The sequence below is a fragment of the Conger conger genome, chromosome 16 (genome assembly GCF_963514075.1).
Source record: "Conger conger chromosome 16, fConCon1.1, whole genome shotgun sequence".
NCBI classification, from domain to species: domain Eukaryota; kingdom Metazoa; phylum Chordata; class Actinopteri; order Anguilliformes; family Congridae; genus Conger; species Conger conger.
Genome location: NC_083775.1, coordinates 3,260,767 through 3,283,603, shown reverse-complemented (window position 1 = coordinate 3,283,603; position 22,837 = coordinate 3,260,767). Strand labels below are relative to the sequence as shown.

The 22,837-nt window shown below is 45.9% G+C and overlaps 1 protein-coding gene across 4 annotated transcripts; it reads right to left on the bottom strand.

The window, feature by feature from the left end:
- Positions 1-162: 162 nt before the first annotated feature.
- Positions 163-22,837, bottom strand: LOC133114410 (growth factor receptor-bound protein 2-like). 4 transcript variants are annotated; one of them, XM_061223757.1, is made up of 10 exons: positions 22,583-22,837; positions 14,657-14,761; positions 13,375-13,488; positions 9,642-9,733; positions 9,150-9,269; positions 4,477-4,684; positions 3,829-3,915; positions 3,535-3,651; positions 1,592-1,764; positions 163-1,293 (listed from the first exon to the last, which is right to left on the bottom strand). In XM_061223757.1, exons 3-10 carry the CDS (start codon positions 13,450-13,452, stop codon positions 1,290-1,292), a joined length of 879 nt encoding a protein of 292 aa, XP_061079741.1. In that variant the 5' UTR covers positions 13,453-13,488; positions 14,657-14,761; positions 22,583-22,837; the 3' UTR covers positions 163-1,289. The 4 variants fall into 4 exon arrangements, with proteins under 4 accessions (XP_061079741.1, XP_061079740.1, XP_061079739.1 ...); XM_061223756.1 differs by adding an exon at positions 19,735-19,786 and having other exon boundaries at positions 163-1,764; positions 22,583-22,836; XM_061223755.1 differs by having other exon boundaries at positions 163-1,764; positions 22,583-22,836.

Genomic DNA, 22,837 nt, shown 5'->3' with positions numbered 1-22,837 from the left:
GGGTGACTATTGTGCACTGCGAGTGTAGGTAGTTGTGGTCAAAATTCCAAGCTTCTGCCACACACACACACACACACACACACACACACACACACACACACACACACACACACCTGTAGTTAATATGACTCCGCACAGAAATAAATGTTCGCCATCCATGTATTTTTCAGAAAAATACTTTAATTTTATTCTTATACATTATGTAGTTTATTAGGAAAATAATACGGTTCATTACAACATGCCTATGTCCATAGAAACAGACTAGTAGCACGATGGGCATGTTTCAGAAACAAATAAAACCAAGGTATCCAGGTAAATGACGTTTATCATATCCGTATCAAATATAAATTTAGCGAAAGCATCAGCAGCTATGAAAAATGTTAAACTGTAGTTAGCATAGCTTTAGTTAGTTTTTCTTCCTCTTTTTTATGTTATTGCATATATTAACCTGTATCATGTATCTTGGATCGTGCATCTCACCATTAATAATTGATATCAAATCGCTGATTTATAGAATAATCTCTAATGCTTTGAAAGTTTTTATTTATTATTATTATCTTTTTTTTTTAAACAGCCCGTTAGTTACCTAGTACTTAGTGGGTAAGTACACAACTACTGGGCTGAACTGGTACCTTAAATATATATTATGACAGGGCAAAAACAATTTTCCATCACATTCCAACCACCAAGCGGCGTTTGGCGGCGTTTTCCGCTGTCATCATTCTATCTGCACTTGATGGACAGGTTACCTCTTTGTTTCCGGGAATGTGGTCTGTTTTACAGAAGCCACATAGCATGCCATCATTATTACACTCATTAAAATCATACCTCCATTTACTTTAATTTATCATCTTTTACACTGAGTTTTATCATTTAGCCTTTAGCCAAGTTTAAAAACAAACATCTCACACACTATACGTTTTCACTGGATTATACTGCATCCCTGAGTTAGGCTGCTAGTGGACCAGTGGCTTAGTTGGTGGGAGTGGTGTCATATGGGAGTGGTGTCATGCGGGCGTGCAGTCATGGACATGGTGTAGTTGGTGGTGTCATATGGGCGTGGTGTACTGGGTGGTGTCAAATGGGGGTGGTGTACTGGGTGGTGTCATATGGGGGTGGTGTAGTTGGTGGTGTCATATGGGCGTGGTGTACGTGGTGGTGTCATATGGGGGTGGTGTACTGGGTGGTGTCATGTGGGGGTGGTGTACTTGGTGGTGTCATATGGGGGTGGTGTAGTTGGTGGTGTCACGTGGGGGTGGTGTAGTTGGTGGTGTCATATGGGCGTGGTGTCATGTGGGCGTGGCGTCATATGGGAGTGGTGTCATGCGGGCGTGCAGTCATGGACATGGTGTAGTTGGTGGTGTCATATGGGGGTGGTGTAGTTGGTGGTGTCATATGGGCGTGGTGTACGTGGTGGTGTCATATGGGGGTGGTGTACTGGGTGGTGTCATGTGGGGGTGGTGTACGTGGTGGTGTCATATGGGGGTGGTGTACGTGGTGGTGTCATATGGGGGTGGTGTACTGGGTGGTGTCATGTGGGGGTGGTGTAGTTGGTGGTGTCACGTGGGGGTGGTGTAGTTGGTGGTGTCATATGGGCGTGGTGTAGTTGGTGGGAAAGAGGCCGATCTTGCCCCTCAGCCTCCCCTTCCACCAGGTGGAGTCGGAGTGGTCCACCACGTCGATGACCTCGCCGGCGCTGAAGCCCAGCTCATCGCTCTCCTCTGCCGTGAAGCTGTACAGAGCCCTCACCTGCAGGGCTGGCCTCTGTGAGACACACACACACGCACACACACATACACACACGCACATACACACACGCACATACACACACACATACACACACGCACACACACACACACACGCACACACACACACACACGCACATACACACACACGTACGCACACATACACATGCACACACGCACGCACACACACACACGCACATACACACACACACAAACACACATGCACATGCACATACACACACACACGCACGTGCATACACGCACATACACACACAAACACACACACACACACACGTGCACACACACACACGTGCACATACACACACGCACACACACACGCACACACACACACACACATACACACACGCACACACACACACACACGCACGCACACATACACATACACACACACGCACGCACGCACACATACACATACACACACGCACACGTGCACATGCACACACACACGCACACGCACACGTGCACACACACACACGCACGCACACACACACACGCACATACACACACACACACAAACACACACACACATGCACATGCACATGCACATACACACACACACACGTGCATACACGCACATACACACACAAACACACACACACACACGTGCACATACACACATACACACACGCACGTGTACATACACACACAAACAAACACACACACACACACATGCGCACATACACATACACACATACGCACACATGCGTGCGCACATACACACACACACACACACACACACACACACACACACACACACACATACAGATCAGGTTGATTGCATCATCCCAGTATGGTAAACTGGCATTTCATTTCAGGTGGAATCACTCTTCATAAGCCCAGTGTAGTAACCTGCACTCATTCTCTATCTCAGGTCTGTGACAGGCTTCTTCAGGCATACCCTACAGACCCTGATTAGCATTAATCAAGCAAAATACATAATTAATTCTGACCAGGGGCCTGCACCATATGAATAAATCATATGATTACAGAGTTTGCTGGATAACTGCACCGTGTAAAACCTGGAGCCCTCCCATATCTGGAACATGGACTGAAGTAAAAAGGGCTGCTCCGGGTTTTACTCAGCGCAGTTATCCGGCTAACTCTGTCATCCTGCTTCGTGGAATAGGCCCCGGGCGCCCCTCAACCCAAGTCCAATTTGGGCCCAGTACACACTGAATTCTGAATTTTCCTAGACCATCAGAGTAGCCTCAACTTAAATGAGTAGACAGTCATTATAACTAAAAGTTTTAGGGGCGGCCTGTAGTATAGTGGTTAAGGTACATGACTGGGACACACAAGGTTGGTGCTTGTAATCCCGGTGTAGCCTCAATAAGATCCGCACAGCCGTTGGGCCCTTGAGCAAGGCCCTTAACCCCGCATTGCTCCGGGGGAGGATTGTCTCCTGCTTAGTCTAATCAACTGTACGTCACTCTGGATAAGAGGGTCTGCCAAATGCCAATAATGTAATGTAATGTTAACGTAAAGACCACAGGACAGTTGAACAGTATGAGTAAAGGCCAGTTTGTAGTCCAGTGACAGAGCGTCACTGCGAATGACAACGTGCACTGGATGACAGTAGAACGTTCATGAACGTTCTGCGATTTCTAAACCGGCCGTTCCCGATCCTCAGGCGGCCGTGTTTTAACATCTTCCAGTTTGTGCCCCTGTCAGAGACTCATTTTGGGATTGCACAGATCCTGTCTGGGGGAGGGGGGGAGGGGGGGAGGGGGGGAGGGGGGGAGACGGACGCTGGATGGTAGACGCGTACCTGTCCGAAAGGCGTGTTGTCGGAGGGCCGTCGTGGGGTCTGGACAAAGGTGGGAGGACTGGCCGTTCCCATGCTGCCCAGGGTGTGAACTCTGTCATCCAGGCTGCTTCTCTTATACTGAAGAAGAAGAGATGGAAGCAGTCCACACAAAGAACAATAAACATAACCGTAACAATAATTACACTATTAACACATACGATTTATTTAAAAAGTGGGGTTACCTGTGCAATGACAGTGGGGTTACCTGTCTGTGTAATGACAGTGAGGTTACCTGTCTGATGACAGCGGGGTTACCTGTGTGGAGGGCGGCAGGTCTGAGGCCCTCCGGTGGGCTGCGGGGTTGGGGGAGCTTCTTTCCTCCGGGAGACTTCCTCTCTTTGCCTGTAAAGAACAGGGATCATGCTGTCGGGTCATGCTAAACCTCACTGTAGGGTTATGCTGCGTTCATGTGCTGTCAGGAATATCAGAGTTGTGAAGACATGAACAAGCCAATGTGGGAAAATCAAATTTTTCTATGATTCCCAAGATCCTGAGTTGGAGCAAAATGGTGTATGCGGTTAAGCCGTGTCGAGATAGCATAATGTAATTACGAGAACAGGCCATTCAGCCCAGCAGTGCTCGCCTTTTCCTATCACTAAAGTGTACCTACCGCTTAGTTTACCCAACGTGTATATTGCGCTTTTGAGAGAGAAACTGAAAGCAATGACAGGCAAATAAAAAATAATCTTAAGAGCAATAAAAAGCTATTGCAAGTGCACCGAAGAAGACCTAGGGCACATGAAGCCCAACACAACACACCCCCCCCCCCCCCCCCCTCGAATGTTGTACTTGTGGGGGCATAAAAAAAAGTTTACCCTGAGAGAACGAACGGTGCTTTTGTGCACAACTTGGCATAGCGGAGAACCTTTATCAAAGCATTTCAGAGATTCAGGGGTTGAGTACCTGCGGCGGGGGCCCTCCGGTCATGGACACGGCCGGGGCCATGGGGTCCCAGCTCCGGTCCTGCAGGAAGATCTGCCTCTGTCGCGAGATGGAGGTGCGCTTGTAGTACTCCACCAGCTTGTTGAGGGAGCTGAACTTCTCCGTCCACAGGAAGTACTGGCCCTTGTGGTCCATCATGACTTTGAAGTGCTGCACATCGCACTCGTGCCTGGGGGAGGGGGGTGGTAAGCACGCAGGTGTGAGCTGTCTCGCTGTCAGAAGAGGCTGTGTTCATATCCCTCACCGATTTAATTGTAATAATTTGTGTCATTTAGCTGACGCATTTTATCCAAAGCGACTTGCAGTTGATTAGGCTAAGCAGGGGACAAATCCTCCCTGGAGCAATGCAGGCTTAAGGGCCTTGCTCAAGGGCCCAACGGCTGTGTGGATCCTATTGTGGCTACACCGGGGCTTGAACCACCAACCTTCCGGGTCTCAGTCCATGTACCTAAGCCACTAGGCTACAGACTACCCCCAGTGAATGAAGGTGAGAAAGAGAGGTGCTTTCATATCCTTCAGTGAGTGAGAGAGTGAGAGAGTGTTTCTTTACAGACTGATGGGTTTGTCCTAGAAATGACACGAGGTGAAGTGGACTGCATTACGTTTTGATTCTTCACGCGGTGAAGTCCGTCTCAGCACTCACCCTTCTCGTGTGGCGCCACCTCCTGGCAGATGTAGGCATGGCACTGTATGCGTTTTCTTCAACCTTTGACCTTTCAGCCATTAAAAACTATCATGGGTAAGACTGATTCAAACTGTCATTAGCTAGCGATTAGATTACTAGGATTCACGATTCAAACAAAGGAACTAGCATATACAGGTTAAGGAACCAGTGATGTGAATCGGTGCTTTCTGTTGAAGAACGAAAGACAGACGGTTATAGAGCTACTCCAGTTATAGAGCTATTGATGGGTCACTGTCCCATCGCAGTTCACAGGAAATTTGTGTTGATACTGAGAGACCCTTCAGAATAGGCCTTTGTCTTTTTACCCCCAAGGTAATCAAGTGGTTCAACTGTTGGTGTTAATAAATCCACGTGGATTGACAGTATAATACGTTGAAAATCTCATGCAAAAAGAAAAAACCGATTGTGACAAATCAGAGTTTTATCCTGAGTCTGAGGCTTTTGTGCACCACTTGGGATAGCAGAGTGTGCCTCTCTGAAATCATTTTCAGATATCGCGGGCGTCCGGTCGTGTTTGACACGTGCAGTACCGCAGCTGGCCACCGGGGGGGAGTGCTCGCAGAGAGGATGCGGCCGTTTCTCATTCTCAGCCCGAATCTAACCGCGCTGAACAGCGAACAGCCCAAGCCAACGGTTGATTTATGAGGCGAGTGGGCTGGCATAAATTGCGCCGTTGGACCACGTCGGCAACGAGAGTTGTAGGTTTGTGAAATATTAATGTGACTTTTAAGCGCATTGCATTTGAATAAGCGGGGCTGACTATGCGCAGAGCTGCATATATGCTGCTTCTGATGAGCTGGACCCTCTTTGCAGCGCGACGCTGATGCCTTGTCTCACCCGACTGTCGAAAACAACACGACCGAAATGGTAAAAAGGTGTTTTGAGGTATTATCCATCATTCGTATGCTGATAGTGGGTACCCGCTACACCCCACTGTGAGTCTGGTTCTCCATAAAAACCTGATTTATCACCTCACGGTGAACTCTACTGTAGGCCACACCTATTGCAATACACACACACACACACACACACACACACTCTTATCCTTGTTTTTTATGGAAAGAATTATGGGTAATAATTATTCTTTGTGATAATTCTTTTGGGGCCTTCACGTGCGTTCCTATGGGTAGGTCTTGCCGTAAACAATGATAAGTGCATGTGTGTTTTACAATAGGTCTGCCCTGCAGTTCAGTCCCTATTTGATCACAAATCATGGTGATCCAGACTGACTGTCATCAGCATATGAATACTGGACTTCGTAGAACCCTCTCAGTCGTGGTTTTTTGGGAAATCCGGTGGCCTTGTGCAATCCCTATGATGGGGAGGGTGGCTGTGCTTTTTTTTACTCCCATCAGACCCGCCCTCTGATTGGCTGGGACTGTAACCATACCTAACCTTGTTTCGATCCTGGATGCTGATTGGCTGAGGCTGCGCTGTACAGTGACAGTGATACAGCAACGGCCCGTATCACTCCGCACACAAACTGTGACATACGAAATAATATTACAAAATACATTACACTGTGTCATCAATGACTTGCATCAATGACTAGGGCGGCCTGTAGCGTAGTGGTTAAGGTAAATGACTGGGACACGCACGGTTTAGTGGTTCTAATCTCGGTCTAGCCACAATAAGATCCGCACAGCCGTCGGGCCCTTGAGCAAGGCCCTTAACCCTGCATTGCTCCAGGGGAGGATTGTCTCCTGCTTAGTCTAATCAACTGTACGTCGCTCTGGATAAGAGCGTCTGCCAAAATGCCAATAATGTAATGTAACTTGTTTCTATACATTGTAGCCATTTTATGAAAGCAATAAAGCACAGTGGTATGAATGCAGCGATTGCCAGCTCTCGCCTTCGTTTTACGCCTAAACCCCCCCCTCAAGTCATGGCTATGTTCACCGTACAGCACAGTCCTTTTGCGCCGTGTCACTTAATTACAGACTTTGAAGAGGTGCGCAGTGGTGAGTGCTATTTCTCATCATCCGCGTAATGGCTGCTCTCACTAACCTATTTGAATGTACTCGGGCACTTTGATTTGTAATTTGCTCTTAGGTAGGTGTGCGTTCTGGATGATCTAATGTAAGGCACGTGTCATGGACATTAGCGTTGATGGATAGAGGCAATCTTGGATAGCCTGAACAGTGTATAAGCTGCCGAACAGCTAGCATTTCTTCGACAAATGAAAAACTAGGGCACGTTCGGAATCGGAAAACTTATCGCTGCGGTTTCTGGGTTGTGCGATATACATTTCTTCCCAACGGTGTGCGACGTTTTGCAACAGTCTTTGAGGTATGTTTACTCCTGTGTTGTGGGCGTGTTCGGGGTGTAGCCCAGATCAATAATGATGTAGGCCTATGCCTTGAATCCCGAATGGCCTTCTCTGACGCCAGAGGGCCAAACCGTATCTAGGTCAGTCAGTCCGCCCACGGTTTGCAAGTCCGTTTAAATGAACGTTTTGCTACATTTCTCTCGGGTTTGAATGTGACCTTGGCGTGGCCTCTTCCTGCAAATAATAGCTTTGGTTATCTTTAACTCAGCAGGAAAAACCCCAGCTCCCCAGTACTGGACTGGGCCTGGAGGGTTTTGATAACATGAGCTTAATACTGTCGTGGTTATGTCCAGCTGTCTGGATTCTGACCGCATGGGGCAGCCTGTAGCCTACTAATGTACGTGACTGGGACCCGGAAGGTCGTGGGTCCAAGGCCCCGGTGTAGCCACAATAAGATCCACACAGCTGCTGCATCCTTCAGCGAGGCCCTTAACCCCACATTGCTCCAGGGGGGATTGTCCCCTGTCATCTGTCGTTTTGGACAAGAGTGTCAGCTAAATAAAATATTATTATTACTACAGCATACAGCGGGCAGGCCAGTGTGGGGGGAAATATGTGTGGTGTGGTGTGTGTGGGGAATATGTGCCTGTAGCGTAGTGGTTAAGGTACATGACTGGTACACACAAGGTTGGTGGTTCGATCTCCGGTGTAGCCACCATAACATCCGCACTGCCATTGGGCCCTTGAGCAAGGCCCTTACCCCTGCCCTTAACATCCTCCAGGGGTGCACTGCTTAGTCTAATCAACTGTACGTCGCACTGGATAAGAGCGTCTGGCCAATGCCAAATACATAATGTAATGTAATATGTGCTGTGTGGTATGGTGTGGTGTTGTGTGGTGTTTGGGGAATATGTGTTGTGTTGTGTGGTGTTTGGGGAATATGTGTGGTGTGGTCTGTGGGGAATATGTGTGGTGTGGTGTCTGGGGAATATGTGTGGTGTGGTGTCTGGGGAATATGTGTGGTGTGGTCTGTGGGGAATATGTGTGGTGTGGTGTGGTCTGTGGGGAATATGTGTGGTGTGGTGTTTGGGGAATATGTGTGGTGTGGTGTTTGGGGAATGTGTGTGGTGTTTGGGGAATATGTGTTGTATGGTGTGGTGTTTGGGGAATATGTGTTATGTGGTGTTTGGGGAATATGTGTTGTGTGGAATGGTGTGGTGTTTGGGGAATATGTGTTATGTGGTGTTTGGGGAATATGTGTTATGTGGTGTTTGGGGAATATGTGTTGTGTGGAATGGTGTGGTGTTTGGGGAATATGTGTTATATGGTGTGGTGTTTGGGGAATATGTGCTGTATGGTTAGGTGTTTGGTGAATATGTGTTGTGTGGTGTGGTCTGTGGGGGAATATGTATTGTGTGGTGTGGTGTGGTGTTTGGGGAATATGTGCTGTGTGGTGTGGTGTTTGGTGAATATGTGTTGTGTGGTGTGGTCTGTGGGGGAATATGTGCTGTGTGGTTAGGTGTGTGGGGGAATATGTGTTGTGTGGTGTGGTGTTTGGGGAATATGTGCTGTATGGTGTGGTGTTTGGGGAATATGTGTTGTGTGGTTAGGTGTGTGGGGGAATATGTGCCGTGTGGTGCAGTTGGAGTCCTTTGGGCCCTGGGGCCCACACATACGGACCTGACGGAGATGGAGAAGTCCCCAGGGGAGCTCTGGCTGCCGCGGATCAAGAAGGCCCCCACCTCACACGACATCAGAGTCTCCTCTGCTGAACCCCGGCTGCAGTTCTCCTGGAACCAGCTGCAGAGAGAGACCCACACACACACAAACGTAAATATATACACAGACACACACTGAGAGACGCACACAGATGCATACACAAGTGCAAACACATACATGCACACACACACGCACGCACATACACTCATACAGAAATACAAATATATACAGATGTATACACAATATTGTTGAGATCACATTCAGAGAGATTTCTTTTTTCTAGCTGCATGAGCGATAAAACGGCAACGATCAAAATGCATCCGAATTTACAGGTAACATAGCCCAGAGACTACAGGGCGTTATCGTTCGTCAGTGTGGATGCTCACATCATTACCGTTATCGTTATCGTTATAGTTGTTGGTGCGGACGGGGCTTTTCGATCACGAGTCTCACCTGGGAATGTTTCTCTCGATGTAGTTGGTGGGAACAAAGCCTTCATGTCCATGGAACTCTGCCTTGTACCAGTTATCCTCAGTGCTTATGATCTGAAGGGGTTTAGAGAGAGATTTGAGAGAGGTGAACGTGGTCTCGCTCTCCTTCAGAGAGGAAGAAATGGCACTTCTGCAAGCATCTACCCTAATCTGTTAAATCGGCCACAAAAGTCAGTGATAACGGTATGTGCTCAGAAGATGTCGTGACCTTGGAATTATAAGATTCTATCTGTGTTCTGAGCAGTTTTGAGATATCGATCTTCAAAGATACCGCAGTGAATGGGCTCCAAGCGGATGCAACCTTTAAAATGTTGCAAAAGTATTTTCATAATTTTCATACAGTATTTTTCTGTAAAACTTCACACATACAGTACTGTGCAAAGGTTTTAGGCAGGTGTGCTAAAATGCTGTAGAGTAAGAATGCTTTCAAAAATATAAATGTTAATAGTTTATTTTTATCAATTAACAAAATTATTATACCTATATATATTATATATTATATTATATATATAACCAATTATACCAAACAGGAGCTAATGATCATCAATTTAATATGTAGGTTGAAACACAATCATTAACTGAAACAGAAACAGCTGGGTAGGAGGGTTAAAGCTGGGTGAGGAACAGCCAAACTCTGCTTCCAAGGTGTGGTTGCTGAAGACAGTTTAATGTCAGAAGTCATAAACCATGGCAAGACTGAGCACAGCAACAAGAAACATGGTAGTTATATTGCATCAGCAAGGTCTCTCCCAGACAGACAGGGGTTTCCAGATGCTTTCCAAGCTCTATTGAAGAAGCACAAAGAAACGGGCAATGTTGAGGACCGTAGACGCAGCAGTCGGCCAAGGAAACTTAGTGCAGCAGTTGAAAGACACATCATGCTTACTTCCCGGAAGATCTCCAGCAGTGTCATCAGCTCAGAATTGGCAGAAACCAGTGGTACCCAGGTACACCCATCTACTGTGCGGAGAAGTCTGGTCAGAAGTGGTCTTCATGGAAGAATTGCGGCAAAAAAGCCATAACTTCGACGTGGAAACAAGGCCAAGCGACTCAACTATGCACAAAAACACAGGAACTCGGGTGCAGAAAAATGGCAGCAGGTTCTCTGGACTGATGAGTCAAAATGTGAAATATTTGGCTGTAGCAGAAGGCAGTTTGTTTGCCGAAGACCCCAAACATACAGCCAATGTCATTAAGAACTATCTTCAGCGTAAAGAAGAACAAGGAGTTCTGGAAGTGATGGTATTTTCCCCACAGCCCTGATCTCAACATCATCGAGTCAGTCTGTGATTACATGGAGAGACGGAAGCATTTGAGGCTTCACAGAGGAACTGTGGCTTGTTCTCCAAGATGTTTGGAACAACTTACCTGCCGAGTTCCTTCAAAAACATTGTGCAAGTATACCTAGAAGAATTGATGCTGTTTTGAAGGAAAAGGGTGGTGACACCAAATATTGATTTGATTTAGATTTTTCTTCTGTTCATGCATTTTGTTAATTGATGAAAAATAAACTATTAACATTTCTATTTTTTGAAAGCATTCTTATTTTACAGCATTTTTTCACATATCCTTCATGGAGTGTTTGGATATTTCTTACGTGATGTGACTTAAGAGGGTTAAAAAAAAAAACCCTCTAGGCATGAAAAGCTTCAAATAAAAAATAAAAAAAACATTAAGAAAATAAATAAAGAGTACTAATTCTAAGCTTGGCATGAAACCCATCATACTAAGGATCATGATTGGGAACCACTGGATTAGGGTATGTAGTCTCAAATTTCTCAAAATAATTTAATAATTTTTAATATTGAAGTGCATCTCTGTCTCGACCTGAAGGTCGGGTAATTTCAGAACCAGCTGCAGGAGACTGTTGCAATTACTGCAGTGAGCCTAATTCTGCCCTGCTTGGATTTGTTAGGGGGTTTTTTTTTTTTTGGGGGGGGGGGGGACTTCCAATATAGGCAGAAATATGTCTCTGTCGGTTGTTTATCCCATACGGTGTACTCGAGTTCACTCAGTGGACTTCACACGCATATTGTGCAATAGGCGAAGATCACACTGTCAAATATCTCATGGGAATTTCAATTCCATACAGATTTTAGGAAAAGTCATGGAAAGAGGAGCATATTGCATTTGCTGTATTGGACTAATTTTTTTTACATTAATTACATTAATGGCATTTGGCAGACGCTCTTATCCAGAGCGACGTACAATAAAGTGCATACCCATAACCAGGGGTAAGTGCGCTGAAAGACCCTAGAGGGAAGTACAATTTTAACTGCTACCTGTACAACAAAGATACAAATAAACAAACAAACAACAAAGCAAAAGTGACCAAACTTAACTATCCAAAAACTGCTTACCTAGCCAAGTAAAAATACCGATACACAAAGTAAATCACAGAAAGACAACAATTAAGGTTCACAGGGAGGTAGGGAGGGAAAAGTTAATATACATTTTTATATTAAAGACACACTGAACAGAAGTTAGAGCAGCACTAGCTTATGCACTGTGACCTATATGTGAGTGAAACTGCTCTTTCAGGGGGATGTTTGGAGGGCAGGGAGTCGGTTTGACTGCCGTTTAATGAGGAGGGGGAAACAGAGCTGTAGCCTGTGGCTCTGGGGGAAAGAATTACCCCTCATTAACACCTCATTGGCTCTGGGGGAAATAATATGCCCCACTGCATGAAAGGACATTGATTGGAGGGGAATGGCAAATCTGTATTAATTTCATCTAAATGACGGCAAATCCTGTTTTCCAGAAAGTTGATGGAAAAATGTTAGTATTACAGTGTTACAATGTTTTTGGAATAGATACTTCAAGACGGTTCGTATGGTCGTGAAGAACTGACTAAATTGAGGAAAAAGTTAATTTTGTCTGTAAAGTCAAAAATGCCCGATGGCCTTTCTAGTGTTAAACTGCCAGCTGTTTGTAAGCATCTCTTGAACAATCGGCACATTTGTTCTTAATATGTTCAAGGCTGATCTATTCACTTTCCAGGGTCAATTATAGTTTAATGTGTGTCCCAATCTTTGACATTTTCACACTTTTGCAATTTGTGGTAACTGAAATAAAGATTTAGAATGCTGATTACATTAATCATAATAATGTTTTTTTTTTTACTTCCTGTAACACTGTGGTCCTCTCCGCTTGGTTGAACACGTTGATTAATGTAGTGAATGACTGCAGTACAGTTCTGGAGCTAAAATTAATACCGCAGATCTTCTGCAGATTTTAATCTGGAAACCCTGCAGAAAACCCCCCGAAAAGCCAGCAGATTCCATCTGGGCCTAGTTATAACTTTATAATTCCAAGGTCTCACGTGTTATTCGAACTGAAGCGAGCTCTGCCTCTTGGGTGGACACGTTGTGGTTAAGGCTGCGATTTGGGCCTGCTTCAGGCAGGGCGTCTAACCCCCTGGGCGTCTCACCCCGGGCGACATGGCTCAGGCAGTAAGAGCAGTCGTCTGGCAGACGGAGGGTTGCCGGTTCGATCCCCCGCCCGGGCTGTGTCGAAGTGTCCCTGAGCAAGACACCTGACCCCCAAATGCTCCTGACGAGCTGGTCGGGGCCTTGCATGGCAGCCGATCGCCGTCGGTGTGTGAGTGTGTGTATGAATGGGTGAATGGAGAAGCATCAATGGTACAGCGCATTGGATAAAGGCGCTATATAAATGCCTGCCATTTTACCATTTACCTTCAGAACGTCTCCCTTTCGGAAGCTGAGCTCGTCCTCGGCCGCGGCGGCGAAATCGTATTTCCCGACGGCTTCCATGGTGACGGACGGGGTGAGAGGCTCTAAGCAGGATCACTGACAGAGAGGGAGAGCAGGGAGGGGTACAAGAGGGGAGGAGAGGGAGAGCAGGGAGGGGTAAATCGATATGGTAAATGGTAATGCTACAGGCAGCAGTTGAAATTGTACTTCCCTCTAGGGTCTTTCAGAGAACTTATCCCTGGTTATGGGTATGCACTTTGTTGTACGTCGCTCTGGATAAGAGTGTCTGCCAAATGCCAATAATGTAATGTAATGTAATGTAAATTGTAAATCGACTGCATTTATATAGCGCTTTCGTCTGAAACACTTTACAATTAATGGCAGTGTAAATTCAACCACACAGCACATATTTATGTTGATACCACAGAAGAAGAACAGAGAATGGGGTGGGCTCAACAATCGGAGAGTGGAGGGGGAGATGGTTTTTCTCACATGCTTATTGGTCAATATTTTTAGTTGTTTTTCTACACTGCGAGTCTTGTATGTCAGGCTTCAGCAAAATCTCCTCTGTCCCTCCCTCTACGGTTCTGTGTGCTAACCACAAATGGAGAACTGAGAGGAAGTGACACACCAGGTTGTTTGTCAACGAGCAAGTGCATCAATATCAAGAAGCAGTTTTTTTTCTGCATTTGAAAATAGACGTTTCTTTTTTTTTTTTTTTTTTGCATGATTTTATGATTATCAAAAAGGTCAAATCAAGCATTTCTCTCAAGTCTGGCGATAGTATGGACTGTAAGATAGCGTGCGTGCGTGCGTGCGTGCGTGCGTGCGCGCGTGTGTGGAATCGCACTCTGTTAGCACAATTAGCGTGCAGTGTTTGCTCTAGTGCTGTTCTGCGAGCGCTAACGGGAGTGAGTGACTGTCATGCGTAAAGGCCCTTTCTTCACGTGTGTCCTTGGGACAGCGGAGGTTGGGTACTGGCGGTTAATACGGTGCGGATCTCTCAGTCACAGTCGGGCCCTGGAGGGGATGTGTGCCGGGGCCCTGGGTGTAGTGGAAGAACGCAAGAGTAAATGTTTGATCGCTCCAGAGATTTCGACATCGCTCCTGGTGAATCAGTCACTCTGGGAGCCTGGCCATGCTCCCTCAGCCGGGACGAGGTTGTGACTGTCAAAAAAGACTTTTCACTTCTAGGAAAGAGGGGCGTGTTCTGACCAGGGGCCACCCCCTCACACAATCCCTTTCTCTTGTCTTCGCAACTCACCTTGGGTCACACGCCTGGGGGACAGTCCACCCCTGTTACTCCTGGGGTCACACACCTGGAGACAGTCCACCGCCCGGTACAGACTCCCAGCATCCACTACTCCACCTGTGGGACATCAGATGGGCAGATGAGCCAATGAGAGCCATCGCAGCAGAGGTGTGAAACCTCTCCAGTCCTGGGATTTACAGCATCTACAGGTGGTCGTGACTTCCCTTCGATCATAACATAACATCATGATGAGATTGCTACATCTGCAAGATTTCGTTCTAAGCTCTACACCCTCTTGAGTACGAGGTGTGTGGATTCTCATCCAGCCGATCACTTAAGTGAATCATTGAAGAACTGAAACGCACTGAGAACCAGCGGACTCTCTGACCCATCAGCACTGGGAGTGTGACACGTTTAGCACTGGAAAATGCAGCGCTAGAAAAGCACTGAGATATACTATGGAGTTTGGGAGCTGTCTCAGATTCCTGTTGCTAGAGCCCATTTAGTTGAATCACTTTTCATTACTGTTTTACTTAACGTTGTCATGGCCCTGTCTGTCTTTCCGTACGTACAGGTCTGGGCGGCCTGTAGCGTAGTGGTTAAGGTACAGGACTGGGACACGCAAGGTCGGTGGTTCGATCCCCGGTGTAGCCACAATAAGATCTGCACAGCCGTTGGGCCCTTGAGCAAGGCCCTTAACCCTGCATTGCTCCAGGAGAGGATTGTCTCCTGCTTAGTCTAATCAACTGTACGTCGCTCTGGATAAGAGCGTCTGCCATTAAATGCCATTGATGTAATGTAGTGTAGTGTAATGTGATGTAATGTAATGTAATGATGTAGTGTCCCAGGAAGACGAGGTCGTTATGATGTTGGGAGCTCAGATGACCTCTCACACTTTGTGAGGTCAGACTGTGACACCGATCGGATGATGGCATAGACTATACTGGCTTCCGAACCAGATCCGGAAAAACTTCATGAACGGAACCACCTCCCGATTGGTCAACAGGAATCAAAACACAAATTCTGTTCGCAGGACCTCTCCCACCTGACGAATTCAAGCCGGTCTTGCCCACATTTATTTACGTCAAAAAAACATCCGGGAGCCCGTAAGTCAGTCGAATCAGGCTGGAACCGTATCTCACACCGAGTAGCAGCATTAAGACCTCGTTTAAGGGGGCGACATTCACTTAGCAGGGAAGAGCTGTCGGGCGCTTGCTGGTTCGATCCCGACCTGGGTGCGTCAAAGACACCTAACCCCCAATTGCTCCTGATGAGCTGGGTGTGGTGCCTTGCATGGCAGCCAATCGCCGTTGGGAGTGTGTGGCTGGGTGAATGAGAAGCGTCAATTGTACAGCGCTTTGGATAAAGGCGCTATATAAATGCAGACCACTTGCCTAACATTGTTCTTTCAGTTTGGTCCTGATCTGTAAAGAACAATCGGGAGCCTGCACGGCATCTAATGTACGCCTGTCCGACCTTGGGGGAATTATGGGAGAGGGAAAAAGACAGACTCGTCTGTTTCCCTCCCTTTCATTAAACGAGCGGAAACGGCATAGACCAGACCGTAATTACGGGCGCGCTTGCATCAGAGTTACGGGGAGGATGATTCTGATTAAGTGCCTCTCATACACGGGGCATGCTGATGAAATTGAATTACTGGCGCACAAACCGCGCTCTCTGTATCGACTGTTTTGGGTTATTATTTGTTACCCCCTCGAGGTACTGAGCTCCTTCCTCAGCAGATGTCTGAGTCTGCGTCTCTCTTCCCGTGCGTCCTCAGGACACACGGACACACTGGACCCTTTCTTTACCGCATACGAGACAGCCAGACGCTCCGTCGCTGCCCTTGTATCCAAGGTAACCTTTTCACCTTATTAAATTGCGCTGGTTAACATGTCAGAACTCTGTGGAAAAACAATTAGCCCAACTGGCTGGTGGGTACTTGTGGAAATGGCATCCGTTTGTTTTCCTCTTTTACCTACTGAGGCTACCAAAGAAGTGGCTGAAATCAGCAGTACATCTGTGTCCTGAAAGGACTCCTGTAGACTGGGACGCTGTGTAATCACACTGCTGGGCATGCGAGTCTGGACATATGGTGCAGTCTCTAGGGCGGCTGGGTCTTCAGCCCCCCCCCCCCCCCCCCCCCCCCACTACACACACAACACAGACAACACACACACAATGAACACACACAACAAACACACAATAAACACACACACACATAATAAACACACACAATGAACACACACACAACACACACAAAACACACAACACACACATAATAAACACACAATGAACACATACACACAATAAACACACACACACAACACACACAAAACTCACAACACACACATAATAAACACACACAATGAACACACACACAACACACACACAATAAACACACACACACAAAACACACAACACACACATAATAAACACACACACACACACAATAAACACAACACACACACAATGAACACACACAACACACACAACACAATGAACACACTCAACACACACACAACACACACACAAATTAACACACAGACACACTCAGAAATGAACACACGCGCAGACACATGCACACAGAGACACAGACGCACACATACAGGCGCATGCACACAGACACACTCACTCACAGAAATGAACACACAGACACACTCAGAAATGAACACACGCGCAGACACATGCACACAGAGACACAGACGCACACATACAGGCGCATGCACACAGACACACTCACTCACAGAAATGAACACACAGACACACACACTCACATAGACACACGCGCATACACATGCACACAGAGACAGAGATGCACACATACTGGCGCATGCACACACACACGCACACAGAGACACGCATGCACACAGACACACGCAGAGACACACACACAGTCTGAGCTTTGCCAAAGCACTTTCTGCTCACTGATCCTTTCTCTCTCACTTGCCCTCACTGCTTTCCTACCACCTGAATTAAGAATGCAAAAGAAGGTGGACTGTCTCTTAAAAAAAACTGGCAGCGTACTTTCAGCGTCCTGTTGAGGTTGACTGTTCTCTCGTGTGCATTCTTGCAGAAGAAGTAGAAGTGTTCAAGCAGTGAATGACCTTTAAGTTATTTTTTCATGTAACCCTTATAGTTTTTTTTTGGAATGTTTCTTTAAAAGTCAATGTTCTAGAACTCCACTTCTTTCACTCACCAGTAGTGACTGTTACATCAGCATTAGAATTTCAAGTTAAGAACATTCTAATCACACACTTGTGATCTTACACTGTTCAGCATCAACGAGCGAGAGTCATCGTGTGTGAAGACAGCTGAGCAGACTGTTTGAATCCCCGCCCCCGCCCCCGCCCCCACGCTGTCCCCGCCCCCGCCTCCACGCTATCCCCGCCCCCATCCAGTGTGCCGTTTCCATGGTGACCTGGTGGATGCTGTGCCCATTCGGGTGAGTGCGCCCCCCCCCATGGCTTCCGGTGAAGAGCATCCGAGATTGCAAGACGATTAGCATTTAGATTTTCCTAGTGCGTGAATGAGGCCCGTTTTAAAATCGCTTCAAGAGCCATCGCAGTGAGCCAGGGATTGCTCTTTAAATGATGAACCTTGATGGTGCCCCTTATATGATTGTAACTGCCTATCTCAAGCCACATATTACCTCCACGTTCCTTTCCTTGCTCTTTATCTTGTTCTTAGCTCCACCCATTAGCGATTAAAAAAAAAAAAAAAAAAAAAAAAAAAAAGGTACATGACTGGGACCCGGAAGATTTCTGGTTGGAGACCCAGTGTAGCCACAGTAAGATCAGTGCAGCTGTTGGGCCCTTGAGGCCCTTAAACCCCACTTTGCTCCAGGGTGAATTGGCCCCTGGAAGTCGCTTTGGACAAAAGTGTCAGCTAAATAACTGCAATGTGGTGTTTGCTTATTTGCTATCTGAAATGTACTTCTCTGAGTAGCTTAGGCCGTAAACAGTGTCCTGCTCAGGTTCAAGCCATACGCTGAAGCATATCCGCCTGCCTTTTCCTGTCCCACCCAAAGCACGCTTCAATGAGGGCTGAGCAGGAAGGATCTTAGCACCGCCGAGCCCCCTAATATAGCCTGGGCTGATTTACTGCCTGCAACGCCTTATTTCAATCACAAAAAAATACACCGATCTATCCTCAAAAAAATAAAAATAAATATAAGTATGCTTACAAATTTCATAGCACGGGCTGCAATACTATTGCTGTAGTTGTGCCTGTTGGCCCGTCCCGTTTTCACGTGTCACCGTCCATTCATCTATTTAGATTGATTGTATGTTTTTTGAGGGTGAAACAGAAGAATTTACATTACATTAGCCTGTTTTCATTCTGGGCTTGTGCCAAACGCAATGTTTTTGGCCTTGCCGTTGCACCTGCTGTTGCTCACGCCCCGTGCCCCCTGGAGGGAAGAACGATCAGAAAAACCACCGTGCTGTTTTAACGATGAGCACCAATATCTGGACTTCCTCAGAACAGATGGAGGTGAAGTCTCTGATACTTTCTGCATTTTATTTCTACATGAATTGTACGTTCCAGGTAATGTCTGAGACGGTTAATCCAGATCCCTGATCTACATCATTTCAACTTCAGATCTCAGCTGTCCTTGGTATGTTGACAGTCTGGATGGCTGGGTAACATTAACATTTTTAGATGTATATTAAACTGCATGAATTTGAGTGAAGTGGTGACTTTGCAGTGACCTTATTACGACGCAAAGTATCCAAAGCTATAGACGGCATGAGCCAGCAACCTAAAAGTTTAAGAGCAAAAACAATAGAACAGGAAGGGTAATGTCTGAAGCTTATGATGCCGCAGACTGAACGTTTGACTTGAAAGTCGAAATGGGAGCAAATTTTACAGTTAAATGGCTGAAGGACTCCCATTCTTCTGTGGCAAACTTGTTTTGTGACAGGTTAAACATTGTTGCTAAACGTGATGATATCTGATTCAGTTTATTTAGTATCTTCACAATCCCAAGACACATCACAGTCTATCATTTTTACTACTAGATTCTGATAAATAACTGTTAGCTTATTGCCACTGTGGCACAAACTGTAATATGACTGGGCATTTATTACCTGTCAGGATGTACAGGTTTCGGATGGCCTGGGTGTGGTCTTCTGTCCTGATCTTACAGATGGAAACAGACAGATATTGTTTTGAAGCCAGTCGAAAAGTATGTTCTTTTTCTCCTGAGTTTGTTATTCAAATATTCTGCAGCTTTCGAGAATGAATATTCAAATAACTGTACGCTTCTCTTTCCCATGTGCTCGGTACATACGCAAATTATGACTCTGCCCCGTCACTTAACCTTTCAGGCATGTGAACGAACCATCGTAATTGATTCTTCTTTGTTTATGGAGACGAGAACGAATCAAACCGATCTGCTTTCCTTCATTAACAAGGTTTCGGGCCTTGGCACCGGTAATCAACTTGTTCGCCCACAAATGAATATTCAGTTAGGAGGATATTTAGCCTGACCGGAGTTAATGAAAGGACCACAAAATGTGCTTTACGAGTTAGTGTGAGTGGCCCTGCTTCTCACGTGGTTTTCAGTTTCAATATTTCAATATTAAATTAACCTTTTAAACGTACCGAGGTGAGCTCTCACCATCTGGAGCCAAAACTGCTTTTAAAAAAACCTCCAAAAAAACAAAAAACACAGTCTGCGGAGAGCTAAAGTACACTGCCACAGCCAGGCCCCGACAAGCTTAATGCACTGTCCCTCAGCATTGTTTTTCGCACCTGAAGCCAAAATGAACTGCCCACCACTGCCTTGTTGAGAAATCCCCCTTCACCTTACTGTCCCGTTTCCAGAGAAAAATGTGTAATATCCTTGTCTGCTGTAATCATCTCTGTTTTCATCTTTCATAATTCATACTGGCAGTGTTTACTCTGTAGCCTTCGCTTTTCTCTGTAGCCTATAATATAATATAATACAGGTGAGTGCAGGTTTCCTGAGGGAAAAAAAAAAGACAATCTGTGTCTATCCGCCTGTCGCTGGTGTCCATACATCCTTTAATGCCGCGTCGTGCATTCACACTGCGCTTGACCTGCACCGTGAGCGTTTTGTATTTGCGTTTGACGGGATTCAGAATGCGTAGCTTAAAAAACGAGGCCGTATGCAAAACTTTAAGGAGTATACTGCACTGGTTATATTATAATAATTATGAGTTATTTAGCTGACACTTTTATCGAAAGTACCTTACTATTGATTACATTACATTACATTATTGGCATTTGGCAGACGCTCTTATCCAGAGCGACGTACAACAAAGTGCATATCCATAACCAGGGATAAGTTCGCTGAAAGACCCTAGAGGGAAGTACGATTTGAACTGCTACATGTACAACAAAGATAAGGACGAGGGCCAATTTTTTATTTATTTTTTTTAAACAAGAAACAAACAAACAGAGCAAAAGTGACCAAAGTTAACTATCAAAGCACTGCTTACCTAGCCAACTAAAATTAGACTACGCAGGGGACAATCCCCCCAAGGAGCAATGCGGGCCTTGCTCAAGGGCACGACAGCTGTGCGGATCTTATTGTAGCTACACCGGGACTTGAACCACCAGCCGTCCGCGTCCCAGTTACGTACTTTAGGCACAAGGCTACAGGCTACATGCGATATCCCAGGGTGATAGACCTGAATGGAAGCCATCATAAACAGGGAGTGTTTTTCTCTGTCTGAAATTAGTGGTGTCCCTCGCAGTTAAACCGGCCACCCCCTCAGTCAAGGGTTAAACCACTATCATGAACGCCAACCTCCTGGCATCTCCTGTTTTTTTCAAGTGAAAGCATTTCGAAATGAGCAGCCAGAGAGATTCCAGGGAACGATACTTCAGTCAGATGACTGTGTTTCCCAGTTAAGTGCTTCTCTTATCTTGATTAAGAACAGCAACAGCATGAATTAACAACGCCTTTATTAAATTACGTCTTTCTAACCATCGATACCTCTGACAAAGAGCACACTGGGGAGCAGCTTGTGTTGTCATGCCATTGGCACGAATAGCCACACAGCGACCAATAATTCAGCCATCAGTCGGCCAGCTCTGGTGTCAGGAAAAGCTCCACTAGTAGTCAATTAAGCGCGCGCAACATCGCGGATTTCATACGCCTTACTGGACTGGTCAGAACGGCTCACGTGCTTGTGCGCGCTGGGCCGGGTGTGGTCTGAGTGATTTTGACAGCGCAGTACTCTGCCAGGCGTCCTACGACACGTGGGCGAGGAGGAAATAGTTCTTCTCAAATCTTGTAGTTGCGTAAACGGACTGGAACGAAACTTTCTCGCGTTATCCTCTTTAAGCATTTTCCACGAATTACGACAATAGCGTTGTTATTCTGCGGTTGTATTCACAAATGAAATTGCAAATGGGTTTGCGGTAAATGCATTGCTTTAAATTATACACATCTGCCTAATTTACCCGAATGTTTGATCTTGCTATCGATAAAGGATCAATGGTTAATGTGGCACAAAAAAACCGATATTGTCGGAGGCAGCCTATACAAAACATAGCGGGTAATGGTTTATGCTTTTGGCCAGAAGTTCACAGTAAAATTGGGAAAACACTGGGAATTCTGAACAGCTGCAAAATTTGTGAAACACCGAAAGCCTATTAAAACCATAAGTGGGTAGATCTGTAACTTTTAAAACGGCGTTGCAACACATTCAAGAGCGGTACCCACGAATAGAGGAACACAATCTGTGACTTGAGAAATGACGTTTGAACCTAGAATGAAGGCAGATATCACATTTCTGAATAGTATACCTTGCATGTAAAATGTACACACCGGAGCACATAATCAAACATTGTAAACATTGTAGTTTCATTTTTTTAAAAGGGCCTAAATATGCCACTGAACCGCAAGATGTCATATGAAACCACTAGAATCTAGAATGAGGCAAAACAACAAATTACACTTACTTATGTTTTCCACATGCGGAACCACGGGGAAACGATTCTTAGGGTTTTACGATTCTCGAAAAACTGTCCAGGCTGAAGATGAAATCTATACTTTTCCAAGCCATGAAAAGAAAACTGGGACAGCTCCTCGACCAATGAATTAGGAGAAATCTAAAAGCGATTACTTTCGCTTCAAGTTTCACATCCGACTGGCTGCGTCGGCCGCAGTCATAAATTAGTTGAGCAACAAATTTGAGATACAGTACAGTATCTCTA

Coding starts and splice junctions, on each gene's coding strand:
- LOC133114410 (XM_061223757.1), bottom strand. CDS start 13,452: ATGGAAGCCGTCGGGAAATACGATTTCGCCGCCGCGGCCGAGGACGAG. Junction 3,916..4,476: donor CCGGAGGGCCCCCGCCGCAG/GTACTCAACCCC, acceptor TGTTCTTTACAG/GCAAAGAGAGGAAGTCTCCC. Junction 3,652..3,828: donor ACCTGCCGCCCTCCACACAG/GTAACCCCGCTG, acceptor CTTCTTCTTCAG/TATAAGAGAAGCAGCCTGGA.